At 51.7% G+C, this 19776-nt stretch overlaps 1 protein-coding gene across 1 annotated transcript; it reads left to right on the top strand.

Moving 5' to 3' along the window:
- Positions 1-6095: 6095 nt before the first annotated feature.
- On the top strand, positions 6096-18674 carry GDF10 (growth differentiation factor 10). Its single transcript, XM_055566451.1, has 3 exons — positions 6096-6645; positions 14849-15774; positions 17779-18674. Exons 1-3 carry the CDS (start codon positions 6327-6329, stop codon positions 17968-17970), a joined length of 1437 nt encoding a protein of 478 aa, XP_055422426.1. The 5' UTR covers positions 6096-6326; the 3' UTR covers positions 17971-18674.
- The last annotated feature ends 1102 nt before the right edge of the window (positions 18675-19776 follow it).

Below are 19776 nucleotides of genomic sequence, written 5' to 3'. Positions count from 1 at the left end.
AATGTTAACTTGGATCTTGTGTCCATCCACCCCTGAAGTTCTGGATGGTCCCCTTCTCCCAGGTATAGCTGTTCTCTGGCTGAATGCCATGGGTCCTCTGGGGAAGGCTGGGGAGTCGCCACTGTTTACCTTTGCTGTGCTTTTGCAGTCTCCATCCTCCTGGGGACCCAGCCTCTCTAGTCCATGTGTCCTGGGCCTAAAAACTGTCTCAGGGCCAGAAATTGGGCAAGACTGTGATTTTTATTGGGGTGGCTGTCCCAAGTCTCGCTCATCTACCCTTGATCTCATTTTGATGTTCAAATTAAGCAGTGCTCCCATTGGGTTGCCCATCTAAGGATTCTGGGTTCCTCTAGGGAGTCTGGGTTCTACTGAGCATCTCCATAGCTTCATGTGAGTCAGGCATCCTGGCTGCACTCCAATTATGCCTTCTTCTGATAATTGTTTTACCCCGAACAGGCAACTATTCCATTATCTGGGGATCCTTCTATCCCATGTCTACTAAGGATCCCAGTTCAGTAGTACCATCTCCTATCCCAAGCCCCAGTCCACAGAGAACAGCCATCAGTGAGCTCTTTATGGTGTTGATGCCCTACTTACCACCGAATTCCTTGTCACCGGTAAATGAAGAGTCCTCTGAACCCTTCCATGGAATATACAGGCTTGTAGTTCTCTGGTCCATAGGAGTCCTGGAGCCAGATGGTCCTTGTAGATGGCCCTGCCTTGGGGACAAGGGATCCTTCAGGGCATTCAACACAGCACTCAGACTGTCCTGGGGAGAGGGACAGCTTTGGGTCAGGTAATGCTTGGGATAGGAGGATGTTGGGGGGGGCGGGGATTCAGCTGTGAGTGATCAGCAGATTACTGTCCTGGCTGCCGGAGATGACGAGGGCTTGAGTCCTGGAAGGGGTACTGGTGAGGCACCATAGCCTGTGTGTAGGGAAGCATTGCAAGGGGAGGCTGGGATGTGTCCTGAGAGCATGTGGAGACTTCTAATTCTGCGGCACAAGAGGACTGGCAGGAAGAGAGAGACTAGAGCAAGACTCTACCAAGACGGATAAAATGGCTGAGCCAGAGGATGAGAGCTTGGATACCAGCACAAGAACTTCAGGCTTAGTCCCTCCCTCAAAGGTTTTGAGGAAGATTATTTGAGATTGTAAAGAGATGGTGCAGCCCCTAAGGGGTACACATTTCTAAAGTGTCCCTATGGCTGCCTCCCCCACCGACTTCTAACTGGCTTGTTCTGGCCAACTCACACACACCACCCCCCCTTCCCTCAAGTCGGCTCCCTTCAAATTGTCACTCCCCACAGTGCAGCATTCATGCATCGGCTCTAAATAGTCCCACTGTTCAGCTTTAACGAGAAGTAATACCAATTCCCATGTTTGCTCAGAGAGCACCATATTTCATCAAACCAGAGCCCATGCCAGCTCAGATTACTGGCCAAGACAATGTTCTGTAATCCTGGTTTATTCACATGTCACGGGTATTTTAGCAAAACAGAGATGAATGGCCTGAGCCACCCTAGGAAGTAACGGGAGAGTTGGGTTCCCGCCCGGGGAAAGTCATGCTTTCTCCTGCCACGGTTCTCCGAGGAGCTGACTTTGATTCTCTGAGTTTTTCCCAACTTTCAGAAAGAGAATATGGGCTGAGGAGGAGTCACAAAGTGGGTAGTTATTTCCCTATAAAATGTTAACTCCATGGATGGATTTTGCCAGAGCAAAAATAAAATCTGTCATTGATTATAAAGTCTTTTGTGCTTGTTATTTCACAGATTTATTACACTCGGGCCTGGCGGCCTGGGGGAGGCCCTGGGATTCTTGTCTCTAGCGTCCCAGCAAACCCTTCAGCCGCCTTTTCACAGCTCATGCCCCAAATGGGAAGAGGGATTTGCTCGCATTTCTTTTGTCCTAAGGGCCAAGAGCTTAGCAAATCTAGATGAAGAGGCATGAATCATTCACCCTATCCTTGGATGGAGACCCACAGATACTGATGATAAAGGCACGTTAGTTGAAGTCTATGACTTCTTAAATAAGGAAACATTCTCTCTTTTTCTTTATCTTTTCAGCTCTTGGCACTGTGCACTAAGAAATACTTTTCCTCTGCAGAATAAGGAATGAGCAGGCTGAACTTCTCATCAGATCTCCCAGAATCTGGAGCCATTTTAAACAGGCTACAACCTCTTTGAAACACATGATAAACAAAAAGAGTAGTTAATAAGGATCAATGCTATTCAGTACCACCTCATGTTAAAACCTTAACGATGATAATCCTAATAACCTACTTCTGTCCCCATTTTAGAGTTGAAGAAACCAAGACCCAGAGAAGACAAGTAACTTGCTTAAGGCCATACAACAAGAAAGGATTAAAAATAGGGCTACGAATCTTATCTCAATAGACTCTAAAAGCTCATGGAGATGTTCTCATTTCCAAGAGTGAGTTGACATGGACTCAGGCATATAGACTCAGGCATAGCGTGTTGGGGCCTTCTTGTTTAAACAGGAGGCACCCAGGGGTTCCAAAAAGATGATGGGGCTGTCCCTAGGTGACAGAGATAATTAGAGCCACAAACCGATTCTCCCACAAGGTAACTGGACAACATCATGAAACAACTTCTCAGGCACATTTCCTTCGGGTTTACTTGGGGTGAGGTTCCACATGAAACCAAACGAGCCTACTTCCCCAACTGTCCAGAGTTTGATTTCTCCTTTATTCAAGTGTAGAGTTTTATAACTGTGGAGCCTCAGGGTTTTCTGAGCCCAAGAAAAGTCTGCTATCCCAGAATATGGAGCAGATAGACCTGGGAGACACAGGGGCCCCAAACAATCTCTCACCACCCAAGAGAGAACATTTTCTACCCCCAACAGTAAGTTCAAGACTTCAGAGCCCTTGATAAAAATAGCGTCGGATGCTCCCAGGACTCGGACCATTTTGGTAACAAGCTGCAAGAAATCACAGCTCTGGGGACTTGTATCTACCGTCCGCCATCTCAACTCTTATTTTGAGCTGCAGCCTGAGCTATTAAAAACCAAACATTCTCATTGGCAAGCTCCACAATTAGCCTCATTTCCACGCTCGGAACACTGTTGTGCTTGAGCTGAAGTTGCACAGTGATTGTTTCTTGTCTCAGCGATGCTGTTTGCAGGCGATGCTGGGAGCCAGCGAGGATGTGACCCGGTGGTAATCTGAATTGCTTCACCAAACACATTTTTATCCCATCATCTCGGCTACATGAAAGGGGGCCATAGTGCTCCAGTGTTCAAGACTTTACAGTCCCGCTGTTCGGCAATAAAATGAGGCAAGAAATATTAGCCGTCCCCGGCTGATGCCTTAATTCTTCCCCAACAATGTCAGAGAATCTGTACCCTCCAGGTTTTAGTGCCGTCTAAAGCCTGACCCTCAGGCTGGCTTGAATGGAGCGGGAATGAGTTAAGGAGAGCAAGGAGGCTTTAATGGACACAGACCCCAAATAGCCCAGCTTGTCCCGGCCTCCTGCGGACTCACCCTCCTTTTCACAGGCCTCGATTGTGTATGGCCCCAGCAGAGACAAAACTACCCATGAGCAGAGGTTACCCCCAGCCGGTACAGGTCAGAGGCATTCTGGGGGAGAAGAAGAGAGGGGGGCGGAGGGGAAGTAAGGGGCACACGAAGAAAGAGGGAAGTGAGGATGGGGGTGGGAGAATGGAGTAGTAAAATTTGGTGTGGATCATTTATGAGGAGAGATTCATCAAGTCCAAGACTGTGACTGGTCACCTCGCCTTCAAGCAAATCGCTTTCGAAAACGGTTTCACTGGACGAATGGGAGCTATACTAATGGGGAGTTGAACATGAAGTGTGTGAATTATCAAAAGAAATAAAATGCTTCTCTATCATTCTTCCAAAATATATAGGCCTAAGGTTCTGAGGCTTTCAATGGGATGGCCTCTAATTTGACACTACAAGATTTTGAAAAATTACGAATGGGTTGTGCTTTACGCACCAAATGGAAGATTTCTCCAGCAATTTTTCAATTATTGAATTGTGAGCCCTCCAAGAAAAGTAACTATTTTGGCTCACGCAACCCAGAGTTATCAAGGAATGGGAAAAGCATGTTTGCAAGTTTGCAGATAGTCCTTTAAAATGTAGTATGGTTAGCATCCTGGACCTTGCTGGAAGAATATGAGTTTGAAGAGGTCCTTTCCTTCCCTCAGAAGGGTTCCTAAACCTTCTGTGACTCCTAGCTCGGTCCAAAGAAGCCTATAGACCCTTTCTCAAAAGACTGTTCTTACTATGCAGGGTTACAGAGGAAGCCAATCATGTTCAAATAGAGCTATCAAAATGTTTTTTAAAACAACTTTGCTACATAGTATACATTTCTTTTAATGAATTCATTAAGTAAATAGCAGCAGAATTAATTACTTTAATTTCAGAATAGTGATGAGCAAGAGTGATAATCTTGAGAACCCTGAAAACATGATAAGAAAATGTGATATGAAAATATCTGTGGTTGGTGGCCATTGGTGACAAAGTCACAGGGAGGGTTAATACCATTTTGGTTGTGTTTACCTGGGTTTTTTTACATTACAGAATGTAAGCTTCACGGAGAAGGCAATGGCACCCCACTCCAGTACTCTTGCCTGGAAAATCCCATGGACGGAGGAGCCTGGTAGGCTGCAGTCCATGGGGTCTCGAAGAATCGGACACGACTGAGCAACTTCACTTTCACTTTTCACTTTCATGCTTTGAAGAAATGGCAACCCACTCCAGTGTTCTTGCCTGGTGAATCCCAGGGATGGGGGAGCCTGCCGTCTATGGGGTCGCACAGAGTCGGACACGACTGAAGCGACTTAGCAGTAGCAGCAGCAGCAAGTTTTAAGCTTCTCTGGTGGCTCAGTTGGTGAAGAATCTGCCTGAAATGCAGGAGACCCAGGTTTGATCCCTGGGTCAGGAAGGTCCCATAGAGAAGGGCATGGCAACCCACTCCAGTATTCTTGCCTGGAGAATTCCACCAACAGAGGAGCCTGGTGGACTACTGTCCACGGGGTTGCAAAGAGTTAGACATGACTGAGGGTCTAACACACACACACACACAAGTTTCAGGTATAGGTTAGTGAAAATACAGATGGAAGCTTTTTCCATCCAAGTTCACAGATGCCCTAAAATTTTATCTCTGGACAAGAAATCCAGCTAAAGGCAAGATGAAGTTCAGGACCTCCTGCCCTAGGGCTAAACTGAGAGGCAGTGGTCCAGGATTCACTGTACCCTCACTGTGGAACTTTCTTGGGAAAGTCAAGTTTTTTTCTTCTCCTGTCCTGAAGCTCTGGAAACGTTTTGTAAAACAATTTAAAACCATGTCCTTTTTTCAGGACAAGCCTGATGTCCAAAGATTAATAAGCGCCTTTGATGTGTTTCTTCAACAGGAATTTTTGTTGCCAAAAAAAGGGTCAGTTAATCGACTAATTATGAATTTTAATCAGGATCTTGTTTCAGTTACCCTAGGTTGGTTGAGCTTTAGTGTCAAGGTTTTTCTTTTCAAAGGATGCCCAGGGAGGGTTTGTGTTCCCCTCACTTTTGCATTTTGGATGCACACTGGCTCAGAGACACCCGGGCGCACACACATCCCCCTTCCCCTCCCCAGCCCGCCTCGGTTGCTCACGGGGGAGCTGTCATCTTGCAACCACAATCATCGCATGCCATTGCAGGGGCAACCCGGCAGGAGGGCCCCCCTCTAAATGCCTCCCAGCCCTCGCGCAGTCCAGGCCAGGCCAAGGCGCCGACACACAGGAGCCGGGCTGGGTCCCCGGGTCTCCGGTTCTCCGCAGGGGAGCGACGAGCGCGCCTGCCTACGCCCACGCCCCCTATATTTTGGGCGCACACTCGGGCGCACACCCCTGCGAGCGCGCGCCACCACACTCAGGCGTAGGCACACCGCTGTCGGGCCAGGGATTGCCGTGTCGGCGGCGGCCCGGAGTGGTCCGGGGCGCTCAGCCCGGTCTCCCTCTAGGGCTCCGCCGGCCGCCCCGCCCCGCCCCGCCCCTCTAACCCGCCGAGCCGAGCGCGCCTGGGGCTGCAAAGTTTTGCCTTCTGTCCGCCAAGGCAGCGCGCAGGCTTGGGCTCGGCTCGGCTCTGCGTGGCTCCGGATTGCCGTGACCGCTGGCCTTACCGTGCGCCCGGCTGTGCGCCCCGCTCTGCCCCGCGCCCCGCGCGGATCTCGGCATCCCGAGCCCCCGCCTGCGTGTGCAGTCTGCGTGCCCTCCTGCCGCAGGGTCTGTTCTCAGCCTCCTGTGCGTCCTCGATCTCCTTTCTCCTCCTCCCCGGCGGCTCCGGCCCCTTCGCCTCCGCCACCCATCATGGCTCGTGGCCCCGCTCGAACCAGCCTGGGACCCGGGTCCCAACAGCTGCCGCTGCTGTCGCTACTGCTGCTGCTGCTGCTCCGGGACGCGGACGGCAGCCACACGGCCGCCGCTCGGCCTGCCCCGCCCGCGGCCGCCGACGGCCTTGCAGGGGACAAGAACCCCCAGCGGTCTCCAGGAGACGTGGCCGCTGCACAGAGCCCAGGCGCGCAGGACATGGTCGCTGTCCACATGCTCCGGCTTTATGAGAAATACAGCCGAAGGGGCGCGAGGCCGGGAGGGGGCAACACGGTCCGCAGTTTCCGTGCCCGGCTGGGTAAGTAGAGGGGACCCCCACTCCCCTTCTCCTTATCCTCCCGCCCTCCTCGCTTGTCCATCCTCTCACATCCCTGCACCTTTGCTTTTCCTCTTCCTTCTACTCATTGACCAGTTCATTCATTCTTTCACTAACTATTCTGCCTTCCCCCTCCTCGCCCCTCCGCGCTCGCAGCACTCTAGGCCAGGCCCTGAGCCTCCAGTGGGAAGCCAGAGTGACACAGAGTGACAGATTTCCTGCCCCTGGGGTGCCGCTAAGCCTGCGAAGGTGGAAACCTTGCTGGATACAGACCACCTCTCCCCCGCCCACCCCCCACCCCCCACAGGCTGTAAGCACAGAATGAAGATGGCACTGGGCTGGCAGAGCTCAGGGTCTCTGTGTGTGGGTAGAGTGTGAGGGTGGGGGTTGCGGGATCCAGGTAGCAGGGTTTAGTTGTGTGGACTCTTGACAGATGAGGCAGGCGCTGAGGAGCGCCCACCAGGTGGGTATAATGCAGCCCTGACGGAAGAGCAGGCACTGGGCCCAGGCACATACAGTTGGGGCATTTAGTGGGTATGGGGTTGGGGAAGCAGGGTGGACTGAGAATGGGCTTGAGTGCCCAGCCTTGGGTACATGGGACTGAAGTCTGCTGAGCACTAGCATGATGTTTCAACCATGGTGGCTTGAGGAAAGTTCTAGAAGCTTGGGCAGTGGGGGTTCCCCTTTTCTCTCCTACCCTTGCCCCTCTTGGGTTGATCCTTTCCCTTCTCCCCACACCCTGGATGAAACTGGACAGAGATCATTTGCAGACCCCTACCCGCGCTACTTTCAAGAACCCTTCAGAATCCAGCTTCCGCTGACTGCCCGCCCAGCCTGGGCTACCTCTGCAGGCCCTGAGTGAGCAGAGGGGAGAGGTGCAGCCTGGTGGCAGGGGCTGAGGGAAGACCCTCGTTGTCATGGAGATTACTCATGGTCTCAGAATGCCATTGCAGAAAATGTAGGTAGGGGTTCCCTGCAGCCCTTGTGAAGGAGGAGGCCATTCATCAGGAGAAAGATCATTGATCTGTAAGGCCCCCTTTTGAAGTAGAGGGGAACAAGCCCAACACTGCACAGCCAGACAGCCTGGGGTCAGATCTGCCATCTCCCTGTTGATCACTGGCTGTGTGACTTGGGGTAACACAGCCATGACCACAGAGCCAAATTCCAGAAGCTTGGTCTCCCATAAATGTATACTGGGAACTCCTGCCACAGAGAGACCCCTCCCCCACCCCACTCCCATCACCTACTGGACAGACTCACTAGGTCAGAGTTCCTGGGTTCCAAGCCAACCAGATCTAACTCTATCCTCCCTGGTGCCTTTAGTTACATCTTGGGACACATTTCTGGAGTATTATTATTAAGCCACTGAAGACTCATCTAGCATGACTGTGACCTTGGGCAAATGGCTGAAATGAAGGTCTGTGGACTTGAGTGTACTCATCTCCAAACTGGCAGGTCATGGCAGCATCTTCCCTGTGCAGTTGCAGGAAAGATGACATGAAATGATACGTGTAAGCCCTGAGCCCAGCACTGTCTGGGTTAGGTGTTGGTACATTGTATTTCCCCATATATAAAACATTTGTGTTCACAACGGTGTAGACTTGACCTTGCATCCATTAATTCAGTCCCTAAAGCCTTGCAGCTGAGGAAAGCAAGGCTGGCAAGGTTACTGCTGCAGTAAGGGGTGAATATGACTGCTGAGCCCACGTGACTCCTACAGGCCCAGGCGTGAAGGTGCACGATCTGTTTTTCTGTTTTCGCAGACTGGGGGTACAAGTAACAGTGAAGTAACAGTTAGCCCTGAGAAGAGCGTGGTGGCAGCGCTTCAGGTCCAGCCTCTGATTTTACAGATAAAGAGCCCAGGCCAGGCCAGGCAGAGCGCTGCACAGCAGCAACGATTGGCACTGTCCGCTTGTCAGGATCAGGCTGTTTTCACTGCTGGCCCCTCTGCAAACTTCCATCAAAACCGAGCCCAGGACTTAGGAGACAGAGAGTGGAACAGACAATTACTCTGTTAGGCACATCAGAATTATTCTGGACCAGTCTTGGACTTTCTGATAAATCCAGCACTCTTGTTTGGAGCCATCTGGCAGCCATGGGTAGAAGCCCCAGCTCCGCCAGCTACTGGCTGTGTTCCGCAGCAGGTTTTACTATACCTCTCTGAGCACTGGTTTCTTTGCACATAGAGGCAAGGTGAACATTCAGTGGGACGAACTAAATTTTGTGTCTGACTCAGGAAGCTTGGTTTCTCGTCCCCTCCCTTGATTGCCTTAAGTTGGGTCGTACCCAGCTACAGCCCTCAGAGGTGCCTGCTTCATGCCCAGTGACCCTGCTGTGAGGAGGTGTGAGCCTGGGCAGGACTCCTTATTTTATGAATGAGGCACAGATGCAAGGGTTTCAGCTCTGGATGATATCAGTGCCAGTCTGCTCCAGGACGGTGGCCTCTGCTGTCTCAATGGGGTGGTCCCCGCAGCCCATGTTGCAGTGGAATCATGTCCTCTGCCTGCCAACAGGCAGCACAGCTCAGATTCCAAGTGCAGGCTGGGAGCTGGACCAAATCCTGAATCTGTGACCAGGGCCGGGGACTGGACTTGTCCATGACTCGGTTTTGTCACTTCTAAAATGGAGCTAATCATGTTCTCTTCCTTATAGGGCTTTTCAAATGAATTGCAGTAAGTCCCGTGCTTAACACTGCCTGGCATGTGTAGGTTCAGTAATGTATTAGCTCTACTATTAATATTCCAGCCACCTGGCTCCTTCCCTCCCTTCCATTGCTCTCTGAAGTATGTCTTGTTCCCTACAAGTCCACATCAATGGAGAGAGCTTCTGAACCTGACCATAAAGGTTAAAGGTTAGACACCTCCAGCCCCACACAATCTGCATTTAAGTCTAGGCCTTTCCACCTTCCCATAGGATACTGGGCAAGTTACTTAACCTCTCTGAGGTTGGTGTCATCTCTAAAATGCGAGTAATGATACATACCCATCTATCAATAATGTCAAAAGTCACATTCAGTTGCCGAAGTCCTTCCTCAGCACCTCATTCAGTGGCAGATGCTGTAAGCCCAAAGGACACGAAGAAACAAAAACTATTGGCCCTTTCCAGAAAAGCTCACAAGCTGGTCGAGAAGGAAGAAGTAAACAGAAGAATATGAGCAGTGGGACAAGTAGAGCAATGGACTAAGAGCGGGTTGGGACTGGGCTTCAGGAGCCCCAAGGGACAGCACTCACCTGGCAGGGAAAGGGCTGATGGGGAGGGGCTGGGGAAGCCTCCACGGAGCAGGGGGAGCACCAGACAGATTCTGAAGAGCAGAGGGTGTTAGCCAGGTATGGGAGTGAAGCATACCCCCGTGCACCAGGACCTCTGAGGAGTTTGGTTTCCATGAGGAGATAACAGGAGGAGACAGTTAGGAAATGGAAGTGGACCAGTGGTCCATCAAGGCCATCAAGAGCTTTGAGTGTGATGAATTTGCCTATAGGCAGTAGGGCAGTGTAGAGTGTGTGTGCGGGGGTGGGGGGTGGAGAAGAGAAGAGGAGAGGGGAGAGATTATAGGAGTAATGCGTACTATGCAAAAATCATGGAAAATCACAGTAAGGAAAAGAAATTATCCCCAATCACAACCCAGATATAACCAGAGTTAATAATATTTTGTGGAATATTACATATAGTTTTTACCCTAATGGGATTATATTTTCAACATGTATGTAAAACCTGCCATATTTTCATTCTTATTTGAAGTTACTAGGGTGCTTTTTCATTACTGGTCATCCTGAATTTTTTTCTTATGCTTTTTTGGCCATTTGCAAATTTTCCTGTGGAAATCACTTCATCCACTTGGGGTTCTTATCTTTTTCTTAGTGATGTGTAGAGCTTGTGAAGGATGTTGACTCTTCATCTGTGACAGAGGATTTCCTTGTGAAGGGTGAGTGTGGGTGTGAGGGTGACTGGTGCTGGGTTCACACTGGCAGTCGAGGTCAGGTTGTAGGCAAAGACAGTGGTGGAAAGATGCAGAGTTCAGGGTGGTTGTGGAGAAACAAGATGCAGCAGCTGGGATTGGTTGGATGCAGGAAGGAAAAGAGGCTGTGAAAATCCTCAGGCTCCAGGTGGAGAGAGTGGACAGGTGGCAGTGCCTCCTGTTGGGCAGAAGGACAGTGGTCAGGGGAATGGGGTCCTAAGTGTAGCAGAAGCTTGTGAAACCAAATGACCTTGTGTTCTGAGCACGTGCTGTGTGCCAGCCACCTTGTGGAGAGTGTGCAGGAAGCATGCACACATTCTGCCTAGTTGACTGAGGCACAGAGAGGCTGAGTGACTCGCCTAAGGCCCCGCAGCTAGTCAGTGATGAAGCAGGGTTTCCACCCTGACTCTGGAGCCTGCCTCAAAATAGCCACTCAGTACACATTAGTCCTCTCTGCTTCTCTGCACCCCACTGACTGGCCACCGCTGCCTGCTTCCAGCTTATTATGTTGGTGCTTGCGTCTTCAGTCTGGTGTTCGCATGCTGGTCTCCCTGACGGCTGTTTCAGGGGCAATAGGTGAGGGGACAGATCGCCAAATGGATTCTGTTTCTATTGAGCAGAGCAGTCTGAGGGTCCTGGCCAGCAGGGAGCCTGGAGTGACCACTGGGCTAGAGCCCTTTCCCTACCTTTTTCCCCTCCAATCCCGTCCCTAGGAAATCAGGAGGAGGTTGAGTGCCCAGTAGAGTGGACCTGATTAAGGTTCTAAGACTTCCAAAGATCCATAGAGAGATCAACTTGTCTAAATCAGGTCCTTTCTTTCCTGGAGAGTCAGAATGCAAAATCATCAAAGTAATGACTTGAGTTTGCAAAATATTTTAAGATTTCACAGCACATGACCTTTGTTAATCAGCTGTTAGGCAGATCCAGATTCTATCCAAGGTACCTGGTTGGGGAGGATGGGGAAGTGCGTGGGCTTGGGGTCAAACAGGCCTGGAAGCATACTCTGACTCTGCCCCTTACCAACTGGGGAACTTTAGGCAAGTTACGTAGTCATGTACCCTCTCTAAAGCTCCATGCTTTTGTCCACTTGCCATCTCTGCTGCCCTGATTATGAACACAAGGAATCAAGCCTGCATATATGCTTGGAACTTTCAGTTTCCTGACTGGTAAACAATGCAGCAGCTGTTTATATATATAATATATATATATATTATATATATATAATATATATATAATAAACAATATTATTCCCATTTTAAAGATGAGAAAACTAAGGCTCAAAGGGAAGTAACTGGACAAATGTCCTGCCATGCAGTGCCTCCAGCTGAATTTGCATAATTGGCTGTGTTTTTCCAAAGAAAGAGACTTTCTGGACTTCTTTCAGGATGTTTGCTGAGCCCCAGGGCAGCAGGCCAGGAACCGTCTTTGTTCAGTGAAGCAGATTGGTCTAGCAAAGACCCCTTCCTACCCTACCATTCAGCATGCATTTCTGAGCAGTGACAATCACTTAGGCTTTGCACTGGGATCTGGAGATACAGCAGTGTACTCAGCTGCAAAGCCCTGCCCTCTTGAACGCTGTGTTCTAGGGGGAAAGAGAAAAAGTTACAATGAAATATATATCAGCGTGTCCCAAAGTGATGTGAAGACAGATGAAGCCCAGGACAGACAGAGTGATGAGGCTGCTCCTCCAGCCAGGGAGACTAGTGGTGCCCTTTGTTAGGGATGCTGCTTGCGCGGAGCCCTGCCTGAGAGAGGCACTGTGATTCCTGCGGGAGAAGTGATAATGGCAGAAGGAATAGCTGGGACAAAGCCCTGAGATGGGAGCTTCACGTGTGGAAGGAGAGGATACCAGGGCGACTGGGGCAGAGATAGGGGTGCGGAGGACAGATGGAGCTGGGGACGTAGGCAGGCCAGATCATAGGGCCTTGGTAAGAGGTTGAGTTTTTTTGAGGGGGCGCTATGGAGGGCTCTGAGCAGGACGGTGACCTGATGCTGAGAACACCCAGCCCACGGGGGGCCTCACGTGGACAGTGTCCTATGAAGCTGTGACAGGCACTGCAGCCGCTCCCAATCATTGCCATCTGTCTCATCCCGGCAACGAACTCCTCTGAGTACCTCTGTCCACCTCTGCCAGGACCCTGATTGGCCCAGCACTTAGCCCAAAGTAGAAGTATCCCAAATATTTATCTGGAAAAGAGAGGGAGGCAGGGGAGGGTGCAGGAATGGAGACAGGAATCATAGGAAGGAGGAAGGAAGGCTTTTTTCTAGCTTCCATGAGACAGGAGCCACGGGCACCAGCATGGTTCACAGGAAACAGGGACTTCTTTTCGGGGATTCTCCTTTCTAGCCGGGGCTAATCCAAGCTAGGAGACTTCAGGTGGGTGGCCTTTCTCTCAGTCTGGAGTTCCCTGCAATGTAGGGATGCAGGCACAGTCAGAGCTGGGCCAGTCTGTGGCCCTTCAGGCCACCGGAGGCTTGGGGGTTACCCACCCACACGGTTCCCAGCAGGGAGGGTCTTCATGTAGCAGGCTGCCTAGTGAACGCCAAGCTGCCTATGGCCAAAGGCATTCAAGCCAAATGGAGGAAAGACTCCTGCCTGCCCTGAGTGTAATTGATCAGGCTGCCTGACTGCTAAGATTCCTCCCTCTCTGAGTTCCTGAGCATGCTGTCCCTGGCTCTCCGTCCTAAGGGAGGGGCCACATGCACCATTCCCCTGCCATACCCCATGCAGTAATAACCTCCAGGGCAGGCCACACTCTCCTCCTCTACATCACATCTTGCCACCCAGGGGACAGTCCTCCCAGTACCTTCGTCTGGTCATACACGCCTCAAGTCAAGGTTGTTGTCCTGACCTTGGTGGTCCCAGTTATACTTCTTTAGTCCCTCTCTCGCCCTCTACTTTGTTACTGGAAGGGGAGCCAAGGTGCTTTCCTCTAGAAAGTCCCATCTTGGTTCCCCCCGGTCTGCTGTTTTCCTTCTCATCACGCACTGCAGATTTCTAGGCCAGAGATGCTTGCATCCTGCTGTGAAGAGCCAGCTCTTTGGAAAGAGTCAGAGATGTCTGCCCTCAAGCCTCTTAAGCATTCTCCAGCAAAGAACCTGTTAGCAGAATGACAGAGTTGAATTGGATAAAAGAAACGTTCTTCCTCAGCTGTGTTAGCTGGACCACTGCGTGAGAGGGGCCTGTGTGGGTGTAGGAGGCACTCGCTCTGCCAGCCTGGGTCATTTGGGTAAAAGTGGTGAGGAAGCACATTTGGGGGATTCCTCCTCTGTGCCTGGCACCTTCTATATGTTCTTTATTTAATCCTCCAAGCATTCAGGTGAGACAGAGATTCTAGGTCCCCCTGAGGCAGATGAGCAAGGTGTCGTCCCACTAGGGCCTGGAAGCCTGGTTCCTAGGGTTTTTCCCAGCTTGAAGGGTGGGGCTGCCTTGTTGGTGAACTTGTGCAGGTCAACCCCAGATGTGTTTGAGGGATCCTGGTTCTTAAGGTTCTGGCCTCTGGAGAGCAACCTGATGTTGGAGGTTCTATTGAGTGACCTGCTGTGACCCTGATAGTGTTCTTTCTTTGTAAAACAAGTTTAGAAGGCCTTGGGCAGAATAAATAGCAGACACTCAAATAGCTGTGTTCTTAAGTTCAGTTTTTCTCAGAAGCCACTCAGAATGCAGGTACAGTGTGAGGCATGCTACTTCATTTACCTCATTTGGTAAATTGAGGACTGCATTTACTGTCTATAAAATAGAGGGCTGTGCAAATACAAGAGGCCGCAGAGGCGGGGTCGGGGGCACCACTGTCAGGGGGGCTTGGACCCAACCCAAGCTGTCCCAGAGACCTCCTTCTAGCTTGTCCTGTGAATGAAGGTGGTGGGAACACTTGTTCATTGAGAGGCATCAGAGTGCAGGGGTGGGAATGGGAGCTTCAGCGTGCAGCAACCCGGAGCATTTACCCTGTCTGCTGGCTTTTTTTTCTTCCTTTCTTTGTAATGAGATGTGGACAATCTCCCTAACCTCTCTGACCTTAATCCCTGGTACTCATCTGGTCACTGAAAATAGCAAAGGGTGCCCTCGTCAGTTCAATGTGAGAATTACAGGGGATGCGGAAAGCCTGGCTGGCCTGGAAGTGCTCCCATCGACAGGCGTTCCTCCTTGGTAACTTGAGGAGGAAGACCTTGTAAACATGGGGCTTATCCAGGAGACAGCCTAACAGGCTGTGGTCTGTCCTTCCCTCACAGAAGTGGTCAACCAGAAGGCCGTGTATTTCTTCAACCTGACTTCCATGCAAGACTCAGAAATGATCCTGACGGCCACATTCCACTTCTACTCAGAGCCACAGTGGCACCCTGCGCGTGAGGTGCCCTGCAAGCAGCGGGCCAAGAATGCATCCTGCCGCCTGCTGCCCTCTGGCCCACCTGCACGCCAGCACTTGCTCTTCCGCAGCCTCTCGCAGAACATGGCCACTCAGGGGCTGCTCCGTGGGGCCATGGCCCTGCCACCCCCGCCGCGAGGCCTGTGGCAGGCCAAGGACATCTCCCTCATTGTCAAGGCGGCCCGCCGGGATGGCGAGCTGCTCCTGGCAGCTCAGCTGGATTCTGGGGAGAAGGACACGGGAGTACCCAGGCCCGGCCCTCACGCACCCTACATTCTCATCTATGCCAATGACCTGGCCATCTCAGAGCCCAACAGCGTGGCAGTCACACTGCAAAGATATGATCCCTTCCAGGCTGGGGACCCGGAGCCTGGTGCAGCCCCCAACAGCTCAGCAGACCCCCGAGTGCGCCGGGCCACACAGGCCACCGGGCCCCTCCAGAATAATGAGCTGCCTGGGCTGGATGAGAGGCCAGCACATGGCCCCCATGCCCAGCACTATCACAAGCACGAGCTGTGGCCCAACCCCCTCCGTGCGCTGAAGCCACGGCCAGGCCGCAAGGACCGCAGGAAGAAGGGCCAGGATGTGTTCATGGCCTCCTCACAGGTGCTGGACTTCGATGAGAAGACGATGCAGAAAGCCCGGAAGAAGCAATGGGATGAGCCACGGGTCTGTTCCCGGAGGTATCTGAAGGTGGACTTCGCGGACATAGGGTGGAATGAATGGATCATCTCACCCAAGTCCTTCGACGCCTACTACTGCTCGGGAGCCTGTGAGTTCCCGATGCCCAAGGTAGGGGCCGTCAGGGTCGCCCTGCTGTGCTCCGCTCACTGTCACCCCAGCTCTGCCCTTGCAGGCAAGTCCTTCTGCCTCCTGACTCTGTTCCCTGTCTGTAAACAGGGGTGATAACACCTCCCATCCATTCAAGCCAGGGAGTAGCTAGACAGAGATGCCCGAATGGCAGCCTGTTGGGTGGATACAGCCCACAGATGGATGCTGTCTGGCTGTCCTTTTGAAAGTGTTGCCTTCATAGTGTTTGAATTTTAAATCAGAACCTTTCTGCTTTGGCAGAGCAGGAGAGCCATCCTTTTAGGCATGTGTTTCCACACAGCAAAATCACAGAGATTCGTGGACACTGGCCATCCCCCCATGCGCCCCCCCACCCCAAACCCACACACAGGTCTGGTGTCTTAAACCCCTTCATTGCCAAGGCTCTTCTAGAAATCTGGTTTGGATTTCAGGGCATGGGGTCTGTAACCAGCGGTGCTGGCCTAAGTGGCTTCCCGGTGAGCCTCTCCCTGTCCCCACCCTCCCCGCCCCCACTCAGGGCAGAGGCTCACGTGGCACCTGGCTCTCACTGTTCACAAGTCTGCAGGACACACGTGGGACTGTTTGCGCCATTGCGCTGACCTGGGTTTTCAGATGCTCACCTTCCCTCTGGGCTGGGCCACGGCTCTGTCCATCCATCTCCCCACAGCCTGCACTGTCGTGGGATGGCTGCCAGAAATGTCAACCTCGGCACAGAGCACACGCTTTCCTCCTACTTAGCTCTTCCGCTGAGTTCCAGGTCATGCCTTCCCCTCCAAGAGAGGAAGTCAGTGCGTAAATTCACTGTGAACGTAAATAAATCAGTCAGCTGGGGAAATCCCAGACCCAGACCTAGGGCCGTATCAACCTGTTTGGGAATTAAGAGGCTTCTCCTCAAAGCTGTGCATGTGCAGGAGAGAGGAAGGGAGGTGCCTGATAGAGAGACAGGCGTCTGCTGGAAGGATGCAGCCCCAGCGGATGCAGAGTGAGTATGCGGCAGCCCCCCGCCCCCCTCCCCGACCCTGCTGGCTGACCCAGCACTTACCTTATCAGTCTACCTCACTGTCTTCCCACCTTCCCTGACATCAGTCTGAACTCCCCAAATGCCGGAGTCCCGGCTTCGCTTCCCACCTCCCACCTCCCCACCAGAGGCACAGGACATATAAAACTCTGGCTGACAATGAGCTGAAGCACCTGTAACGTGGTCCTGTTCCTCTTAGGGGAGGTGCTTGAAAAATGGCATTCTCTGTGTTTGCAGCTGGGACCCAGACACTCCTGGATATGAGAGGCTGCCTGGAGAGGGAGGGGGAGAGAGCTGGAGTGGGCCCAGCGAGTGTGGTTTCCAGGCCAAACTACTTTCTAACTGAGGGTTCTCGATCAAGTTATTTAGTCATTTTAAGCCTCAGTTTCACCAATAGAATTAGAATCATGCCCACCCCATAAGACGGATATGAGGACAAGATGGGGCGATGCCAGTGAAGCAACACCCGCTGCCTCACAGGCAGACCCGCCTAGGAACTGGGTTTCCAGCCCCGTCACGGTGGCGCACGTGTGCCTGCTGGCCTTCCCCTCCTGCGTGGACAGCACGTGTCAGTGCTCGCTGGATTCTGAAGGCTGGGTGGCTGTGGCCCGAGGTGCCTTCTCCAGTCTTTTCCCTGGCCAGTTCCAGGTGCTCCTTGGGGATGTGTGACTTGCAGCTGCCCTCAAGTGGCCAGTGCCTTCCTCGATGCACCTTCCCTCCAAGAGCCCAAGGTTTGGGGGGAAGGGGGTGGGAGGACGCCTTTTGCAAAGGTCTCTAGGACTCAGCCTGTAAGTGATTTCAGAGGAAATGTATACCCAGCCCTGGGATCTCATCTTGTTTTCTTTCTCACTTTTTCTTCTTCACTCTTTTCTGTGTCCTCAGTCAAGGACATGCGGCAGCATGGTGGGTGGTGAGGACTGTGGGGTGGGCAGAGCTCGGAGGTGACCATGCTCCCTTCCCCCTTGTAGATGGTCCGCCCATCCAACCACGCCACCATCCAGAGCATCGTCAGGGCCGTGGGCATTGTCCCGGGCATCCCAGAGCCGTGCTGCGTTCCCGACAAGATGAGCTCTCTTGGGGTCCTTTTCCTGGACGAGAACCGGAATGTGGTTCTGAAGGTATACCCCAACATGTCTGTGGAGACCTGTGCCTGCCGGTAAGACCAGCTGCTCTGGAGTGGAAGGAGCCTGCCCTGCCCACACACAGCAGGGTAGTATTCTGGGAACCTTCTGGAGTGAGCGCTTGACTCAGGGTGCAGCTGCAAAAATAGGGCAGAGCCCACAGACAGCCATCTGTCACCCCAGGGCATCGCTCTGGGGTCTTTCATTGCTGGTGATTCAGCCTCCTCAATGCCAGTTCGAATCCTTTAAAGGGATCTGGGAATTAAACTTGACCTGATGGCTGCTCACAGCCCATCCCTTCTGCTCTGAAGGCCTGAAAACCAGACATATCCATATGTTGGGTTTTGTGACCATCATCTCATAACCTGGAAAGAAGACTACGAACTTGAAAATGCTCACTCCCTTCATATGGAAAGAACCTCTGTTTAAATAATCAGTTTAAAACACTTTGGGCCACAGAGTGATGCTGGAAAATGGATATGGAATATGGTATAAATGGATGTTTTCTCTCAAAACCCACTGCAGATGCTTTTATACATACAGTATGCACATATAACCAATTTTGGTTTCTTTTTCTTAATATATATTTTATTTTAAAACAAAAAGGAGGGAGTTGACACTGTTCCCCCACAGAGGTAGTCATGCTGGTTGCGTGTGCATTGTTTAAACATGCTTATTGAAATAACCCACACAGCAATATGTTGGAATACTAAAACATAACCAAGATTCTATATTTTTGTAAATTATACTTTCTATACTGTAGATTGTGTATGGTATGTGTTTTTATGGAAAGCTAATAAATTAAAGGGACAATGGTATCTTGAAAAACTGAATGTCACCCGTTCCAAAATATGGATGGATCCCCCTGCATAAGTATGACATCGGGGTCATAGCCTTCTTTAGGAGCCGAGGCCCCTGTAAGTCATCTCCACTCTCTCATCTTTAGCCTAAGCTCCAGACACTGGCCACTCCTATGCCTTCCAGGGTCCTACTCACTTATACTGCACCTCAGGTCCCCACCCTGGGCTTGCCCAGGTAGAACACAGCCCAGGCACATTTAGGGGTCTCACATCCTTAACTTCAGTGGGGATATCAATTGATGGGGAGCTGCTTGAGACACTTAAAGGAACATCTATGGAAGCCTGGTCAGAGGTCTTCTCGGAGTAGTTCAAGCAAGAGACTCAACAGGAGTCAGGGATCTTTCCAGAGATTCGGGGACTGCTCCTGAGGGACTAAAATGTCTGCTCCTCCCTGCCGCCTTGTCAGCATCTCTGTCCCAAACAGCCTCCCCCAAGCGACTCCCTTGTCCCCGAGTTGACATTGCCTTTCAGTTGTAGAGCCTGAAGCTGACTGACTGGCATTTCTGAGTGAAAGAAAAAGTGAAAGTGAAAGTCGCTCAGTCGTGTCCAACTGTTTGAGACCCCATGGACTGTAGTCCATGGAATGAAACTGGGTCCAGTTGGGGGCAGATGTGTAACAGTCCCTTGGCGGGAAACTAAAAGGATGCCATGGTCCCCAGTCTTAGAGAAGACTGAAAAACTATGAGCAGTTCTCCAAGAGGGAACTTAGAAGGAGAAAGGAGCCCAGGCTCCCGAGGTCAGGGTTCCTGGGCGAGGGACGTACTCCCTTGTGAAGCAGGTGAGGCATGGGTGGAGCGGGACAGGAGGGCAAGCAGCCAAGCATCTGAACACTGCTGGATCCTGTGGGAGCTCTTGCATTTAAGCTATACCTCCATGTTAGTCCAGCTTTGAGGCCAGGAGGCTGGACGTTCAGACCCCCACCCCAGCCTACCGCGGGTGGAGAGGCGGAAACTCCCAGTTCTCTGGCCCTCTGCAGAATCAGCCA

Source organism: Bubalus kerabau, chromosome 1, assembly GCF_029407905.1.
Source record: "Bubalus kerabau isolate K-KA32 ecotype Philippines breed swamp buffalo chromosome 1, PCC_UOA_SB_1v2, whole genome shotgun sequence".
Taxonomy (NCBI): Eukaryota; Metazoa; Chordata; class Mammalia; order Artiodactyla; family Bovidae; genus Bubalus; species Bubalus kerabau.
The sequence above is the reverse complement of the archived record's forward strand: the minus strand, read 5'-3'. Positions and strand labels throughout refer to the sequence as shown.